This window comes from Rhagoletis pomonella, unplaced genomic scaffold (assembly GCF_013731165.1).
Source record: "Rhagoletis pomonella isolate Grant_MI unplaced genomic scaffold, Rhpom_1.0 Rhpom_scaffold_00003, whole genome shotgun sequence".
NCBI lineage: Eukaryota > Metazoa > Arthropoda > Insecta > Diptera > Tephritidae > Rhagoletis > Rhagoletis pomonella.
In genome coordinates this window covers 75,423,979-75,431,702 of record NW_023458557.1, presented here as the reverse complement: position 1 = coordinate 75,431,702, position 7,724 = coordinate 75,423,979, and the positions used below count along the sequence as shown (strand labels likewise).

The following is a 7,724-nucleotide window of genomic DNA, read 5'->3' as shown; positions in this document are numbered from 1 at the left end:
AAAAAAAAAGTTAAAAATCAGAAAAAAACATCCAACAGCAAACTCAAGCATAGATTAGTGAAGAATGTTGCGATGCGCGACAGGCAATGCAGAATCAGCGGGTGGGGCTGGTGGTGACGTCGCGACGTTAATTGAGCAGCACCCACCAGCAGTGGAAGGTGGTGCGACTAGCTATGGACAGCAGCAAAAATGGTTTGAATATTCAACGGCACTGGCTGCAGATTACAGTGCTGAAGCGGAATTCAGTGGTAGTGCAGCGGTGATGGTGATGTTTATTTGAGAGAGTGGCGTTGATTGTACTGAATTAATAAAAGCAGGAAATTTCAATGCAGACACATGAATGACATGCGTGGACGGACAATAATTTCAAAATACATACTTAACTCCGTGGTTGGGTAGTAGATTGGGTTTTTTTTTTATTTTATTTTTATTATCGGTCATATATATTTAAAAAAAAATTTTTGTTGTTAAACAGTTTGTTACCTGCTGACTTTTAATTAATTTTTTTGCATTTTTCAGTCTTTTATAAAATATACATAATTTATTGGCAAACACTAAGTGAGAGCCAGCTATTGATTTTGGTGGGTTTCTTAAGAGTAAACGGTCTAATTGGAACGCACCCGATGGAATGAATATGCATATGTATCTCATTTAATCTACACTGTAGCACCTGTCTGGAGCGTGATCGGGTGCAATCATCTCCACACTTTTTCCTAATCTGTCCAGTATTTGATGAAGCTAAACCATTTTGGTAGTGTCATGATTCTCCCACTGCATTTCTTTTAAGGCATGCTGTACTTTCTTTAACTTTTTTAGCAGTTACTGCTTCAAAGAAAATTTTAGTTATAATATAATACACACATACAAAGGTCTTATAAAGGAAAACTATGTAACGGTTCAGGTGTGTCCTTGACTGAGGCAATCAGCGCAACCTTACGTAATTAAAAGTAATCTAAGGAACAAAGTCAATAACTTTATGATACTTTATTGTATTTTTTTTTTATTAAATTAAATCTAATAAAATTTTATTTAATTTTTTTTTATTTCTTATTCATTAAAATTAATTTTTTAATTTTTATTTATTTATTTCTTATTCAATAAAATTACGTTTGAGGGTTTTAATTTTTTTATTTTATTTTGTTTTATTTTATTTTATTGTTTTAATTTTATTTTATTTTTCATCATTTTTATATTATTTCAGTTTTTATAAATTTTTTATTAAATTTCTTTGTAGCTCTTTTAAATTTTATTTAATCACTTTATTTTATTTTATTTAAGTTGGTTTTTTATTTTTTAATTTGATTACGTTTTTATTTTAATTAGTTTTATTAACTTCATTTTGTTTTATTTTCTTGTTTTTTATATTTAATTTAATTTAATTTAGTTTAAATTGATTTAATTTAATTTAATTTAATTTAATTTAATTTAATTTAATTTAATTTAATTTAATTTAGTTTAATTTAATTGATTTAATTCAATTTAACATAATATTTTTTATTTTGTTTTATCTTATCTTGTTATCTTTTATTTTGTCATGTTTTATTTATTTATTTATTTTTTTTTTCCTTTATTCATTGGGTATACGTATAAAATAATACATATGCATTCTCAAAAAAAAATAAATTTTTGTGTGAGAATTTAGCTCAGATAATTAACAATTTCTACGCATACAGTCATGCAGTCGCTATTCAATTATATGTTGAGAAAAAAAGATATTAAATGATATATAAAAATGCAGCACAATATGATAAAAACAGTAGAGTTAGTAAAAAATATAAGGTTTTTTTTTTTAATGTTTGATTTAAAGATGAAAGAGAAAGAAAGGATTTTTAGCACAATTAATTAAATGCATTGTATTATGAATATTGGTCGCTACTGAAGTCGTATCTTTGAAGTAACAACAGAATCACTTCCCGTTTAAAAGTGATAATGTTGTGAGATGTTTTAACATACTCTGGTAGTTTGTTGAACAGTTTCACACCATAATTGCGTAAGGAATTTGCACTTTTTCCTGTTCGAAAGAACGTGGTTCTGATACTCGTTACCTGATGCAGACTATATACTGAACGATCTATTGTATTGAGCTTAAGGTTATGCTTTATAAGATTATTTTTGATCTTGAAGACTACTAATAGTGTTTGCAGAATACATATTTGTTTAATATCAAGTCTATTTTCATACAGACTTGTAGTGGAAGTTCGTAATGGGAGCGAGAGAATATTCTCTATTACTTTATTTTGCAAACGCTGAAGTTCGTTTATTTTATATTCTGCACACCGACTCCAAATTGGATTTAAATAGCTGATCTTGGACATAAAATATGCGTTATATAAAAGCCACAATTGCTTGCGTGGAATGATGCCCCTATTTCTGTATAGAGCAAAGTTGAAAGGAATTAATTTCAGTTTAATGTTATTTATTTGTTCGCCCCAATTTAAGTTGGAGTCGAACCAGATACCTAGGTACTTTAGCTTTTCTACTCTAGAAATCTTTACATTATTAAACATTATCCCAGAAAACTCATTAATGTCCGGAAGACTTACTTCATTTTATATTAATTTTTAATCGCATTATAATGATCGATCACACTTTGTGTTTCTACTTTTATGACTCGCTGTACGAAATTAGTTAACATAATTTAAAATCGAAGCATATTCCTAGGCACTCTCATTAAATATTTACCCATTTTTTTTATTTTATTTTACAGAATGTCACAAAAACCCGCACTATTCGCTTTTGCTGCGCTGGCTACGAGGGGAATATCTCCATCAACGATACAGTTTGCAAGCCTGTGTGTCGTGGCGGTTGTGGGCGCGGCTTTTGTCAGACGCCGGATGTGTGCAGCTGTGAGGCGGGATATACCGGAACGCATTGTACACAAAGTGAGTGGGGTTTCAAATTTATTTACGCTTAAAACGAATTTTTTATTAACAGAATGTAAAAATGTTTTCTTTTCAATTTGTTTTGCACACCATTGCACAGGATGTGATCACGATCACTGGGGAGATGAATGCAAGCAACAGTGCAAATGTCAAAATGGCGCGGTTTGCGATAATAAATCTGGCATCTGTCACTGCACCACAGGCTGGACTGGCGAGTTGTAAGTATGCTGTTTAGAAAAAATAAATAAATAAAAAAGATTGCAAAATGTTTCCTCTCACCCAGTTGTGAGCTACCCTGTCCAACTGGCACGTATGGCGTCATGTGCCACAAAGAGTGCGATTGTGCCGAAAAGCGCTGCCACCCACAAACCGGCACCTGCGGAGATGCTACAAGTGCCTTGGTGCCCAATGTCACGCACGTTATGATACAAACGCTCAACTCTACCATCGCCAATATAACGCACAAACTCGATCGTATAGCTAAGAAAATTGTCACAATAGCGACCAGCACGAGCATACCACCACATCTCACTGTCGCGCCCGAGGTCATCGTTATCAAGCAAGAGGATCAGCATACGCCGAAAATTATTGTTCATCAACCCGTTGCGGCTGGCGGTTTGCTGGGCGATTTGCATGGTGCGGGTGGAAAGACACCAGAGGTGATACATGTAATCACTGCAGCAGCGGCGGGCGCAGACTGGCCGACGAGCGCAAATGGTACCATCATTGGTGCTACGCAAGATGCAAAATTGAGTTTGGCCGGCATTAGCGGTGTACTTGACGCGCCTACGCACACCTTGGCGCCCACACCCACACCCACTGCGGCTGAACATGATGCGAATTTGCTCAGCACGCTGCTCATCATACTCTTGATTATCATTACTGCAATCGGATTTAGTTGGCTGTACATATATCGACGTTACCATTGGCAAAAGCAGCGCGTCGAAACAGCTTTGGCGGCGCGCAATGCCAGTTTCGGTGGGCAGGCAGCGGAATTGGGTACCGGAAGCGGCGCTAGCAGCCCGACGGATGCCACCGCAATGGCTGGCGTGGGCGGCAAAAGTTTCCTCAAGCCATTGCCCGATTTACCAGCCTTCACGCAAATGGTGCGCAACAAAATCGAGGGTATGTAAGTGTCCAGGTCGTATACGTAACCATGAACCACTGTTGAAATTTGATATTCTTCTCGCCCCGCAGGACCCGAATTCTATGACGCACCCAGCAATAATTCGTCTGTGAATACGAGTACCACCGCCTACGATTATGCACGCAAGCTCTCGCTCTATTCAGTTGTGTCGCCAAAGTCGCGCAAAGGTAGTCCGGATTCGCATTTGTACGATGAGATACGCTACCCGTCGGCATATCAACATCATAATAAGCAACACCAACAGCAACAGCTACAACAACAACAACACATCTTTAGCACACAACAGATAAAGCACAGTCAACAAAAGCTGCAACAACAACAACAACAACAGAGTTTTCAGTCTCTTCACAACCACCAACAACTGCACAACCATCAGCAACAACACCTTCTCAATGCTTATACTTTGGCACAACAAAATTTACCATCACAACCACAACAGCCATCAACAACCATACAGCATACTCAACTCTCTGCATTTATTGCACAGCAGCCCTTGCCCACGTCCGCTACTATTCAGCAGCAGCAGCAGCAGCATCATATCGCTCATCTAATTATACCACCGCAGAATACCAACTACCTTCAAGCGCCATCTCCGTCATCGGCTGTCACTAACGCCAATGCTACCAACAACAGCGCTCCACGAAAAGTGGCGCTCATTTAAAATTTTGAATTATTTTTATATGATTTGAATTCTTTATGAAAGTATTGTAACTGCACCAAATATTTTTTTTTTTATAATCATCATGTCATATCATTTAACTTTTTGTACAATATTCTTAAAAGTGCATACATTTTGTATTTGTATACTCTAATTTGTTATGAATAATTAATAAAAGAAAATAATTTGATTTTGTACCTTTGGTTTATACATACATATGTCATACATGTACACCTACATATCGACTGCTGAGTGGAAGATCGACCTATCTAGGCAGCCAGTTTGAAAACGCCCTATCCCAAAAAACTTTTCAAAAACAACCTATTTCAGAATTTGGTTGAAGAACGCCCTATCTCAGCTGCCGATTCAAAAAGGCCCTATATCAGCATATTTGCAATACGTTTTGAAGTGAGATAGGGCATTTTTGAATCGAATTCTGAAATATAGGGCGCTTTCAAACTGGCTGCCGAGATAGGTCGATCTTCCACTCAGCAGTCGATATGTATATTTACAAATACAGGGTGCGCAGTCGCTCCATCTTGTTGAAACCACAAATTAGGATGCTGCTCTGCCGTTGGCCGCAAAATGTTGTCAATCACTGCTCTGTAAGAAGCCCCAGATACATTTTCTGGCGCTTCATCGTCATTGTTGAAGAAATGTGGGCCGATAAATTTTTCAGCCATAACACCGCACCAAGCAGTGCACCCGTATAGGTGTAACTGGTGCTGGTGTTTTGCCCTTGGATTTTCAGAGCCTCACAATCTACAGTTTTGCTTGGAAATGCGCTTCATCCCACATCAAAACAATACCTACAAAATCAATTTGTGTGGCTAGTTGTATAGCTGGGATACTATCGATAGTACCGCCACTCTATAGTTTTAGAAACGATAGTTGAAAACATCGATAGTACTATCGTCGGGAAAGGAAATAATTAATAATTTTATAAAACTTATAAATTACTTTATAAATTAAAGAGATTATATACATTTTTTTTTAAATTTGAGTGCATCAAAAAGAACGTCTCATAATAATAAAATAAACTTATTAATTTATGCGTCTGAATTATTTATACTTATATACATACACTTGCTTCCACTTGAATAGCGTCAGGTAAAATCTGAATTTATTTTTTATATAGAAAAATTAAATTCGAATTTTGTTTGTCTGTTTTGAAGTGCACAGAAGTGAAATTGGTTATAATAATACATTTATAATACTACAAAACAACCAAAACAAAATATATTCGTTTAAATTGACAACTCATACTTATAAAAACCCAACTGAGATCAAATACGGAGGCGCAAATCAAAACCAGGACAAAAGAAATTATTAACATTTTACCATATTATAAGAAAACGAATATAGTACTGGTCAAAATAATAGCACCACAACATTTTTAGCAGTTTTGACTATTTTTTTGTTTGTTTAGTGTCTACTAATTTTTTATAAAAGTTGTGCAAAGCATTAAGAACTACAATACCATTAAAATTTAACGCTTTTTAATTCGACTTTCTATACAAATTTAGTGTAAGCAGTTTTATAGCTTATTCAGTTTTACTATAACTCAGTGTAAGCTTATCGTTTGCTAAAAATTCCAATGACTTAATTTTTTTTTTTTGCCGACTGTGTTGTGAATTTTCTTGCATAAAAAACTTTAGCAAAAGTTATTATAAACCATTTATGAGATTGACGCTTTTCAAAATTTCAAAATCAAAATTTATCAAAACAAATTTCATGGGACTGAGAAATATTATTTTCTATTCTTGAGTTCATTTATAAAAGCGTTGTATATTAACAAGTTTTTTTTTATATTATTTATTTGCTACTTTTTAGTCTTGTCTGTAAAAAACTTTGCAATAGATATTAAAATAATTCAACGATATTAATAGATTGGTGCTCACACATGCATATACATATGTATGCACATACATACGAGCATCAATTAATTTCATTTAAAGAAATGGCGTGTCGTCCATTTCCGCTGTAGCGTACGTAGTGCATAGGGCGACATCTACTTTTCAACCGACGAGGTTGCACTAGACTTTTTTATAGGATCTTTGCAAAGCAAAGGTTTTATAGCAACGAATGGTGTCTGGACACACAGCATTGCAAGTTGATAAAAGCGTTGTAAAAATAAAAAAGTTATACGTGTTTAACATTGCTACGTATCATTTGGCCCAACCTGTACAATTAAATAGTTCAACCAGAAGTCGTATTTCCTTATGTCGCACATTTTTTAACGGTTAGATATACATATTGTCGTTTAAAGTATAACACCGCGTATGAACAAAATGTAAAACCGCGTATGTGAGGTTGCATAAATTATTTTGTAGAGGGTAAAATCATTCGTATTTCAAAATGGTTCTCTTTTTTATAAAGCAATTGCATTTCTGGCTAGCATATTTCAGGACGAATCGAAAATGATTGATTCAAGAGCTTGTGTGAGCAAATCCAATTTTCGGCAGCAAATTTCAGATACGCGGTTTTTCAGAATGCCGATACGCGGTTGTGTACTTTAAACGACGATATGTATGTATATATGTACTTTTATGACCCAGCAAAAACTTGGATTTTTTTAACCCCTTGCTCCGCTCCGAAGCTCTGCTTTCTTGTCATAGCCATGGATTTTTCTTCTTATGATGAAACTACTACTACTATAAAGCGTAGGTGAAATGTCAATGGCTATTTGGTTATACTTCAATGTTTCCTAATTACCTGTGTGAGATTATTAAATAGGAATATGATGTCAGTAAGAGCTATGTATCTCGTTTTACCAGACTTCAAAAATATACCAAATCTGAAGGTTATATACATACCTGTGTACCAACCTGTAAAAAATGCATCTACCAATAATGGTACATTTCGGCCAAAATGGCAACCGTGCTCCTCGCTACGAACTTTGGCTCCGCTGCATTGGTTAGCGGCCACCTCGTGGTACTACGTGACACAAACATTCTTTCATTTCATCGTTTTTAATTCACCAAAAATTTAATAGCCAGCACTATTTGAACTATTTTATGCACCTGCATATCGTCGT

General features: G+C 35.1%; 1 protein-coding gene across 1 annotated transcript in view; it reads left to right on the top strand.

Annotated features, from left to right (window-relative positions):
• The window catches only part of LOC118735531, a 321,256-nt gene extending 316,361 nt beyond the window's left edge, over positions 1-4,895 (top strand). Inside the window, exons 2-5 of the mRNA XM_036465332.1 lie at positions 2,708-2,882; positions 2,983-3,100; positions 3,166-4,007; positions 4,080-4,895. Coding sequence (XP_036321225.1) covers positions 2,708-2,882; positions 2,983-3,100; positions 3,166-4,007; positions 4,080-4,690 — 1,746 coding nt within the window. The 3' untranslated portion in view covers positions 4,691-4,895. The remainder of the gene's footprint in view (positions 1-2,707; positions 2,883-2,982; positions 3,101-3,165; positions 4,008-4,079) is intronic.
• The last annotated feature ends 2,829 nt before the right edge of the window (positions 4,896-7,724 follow it).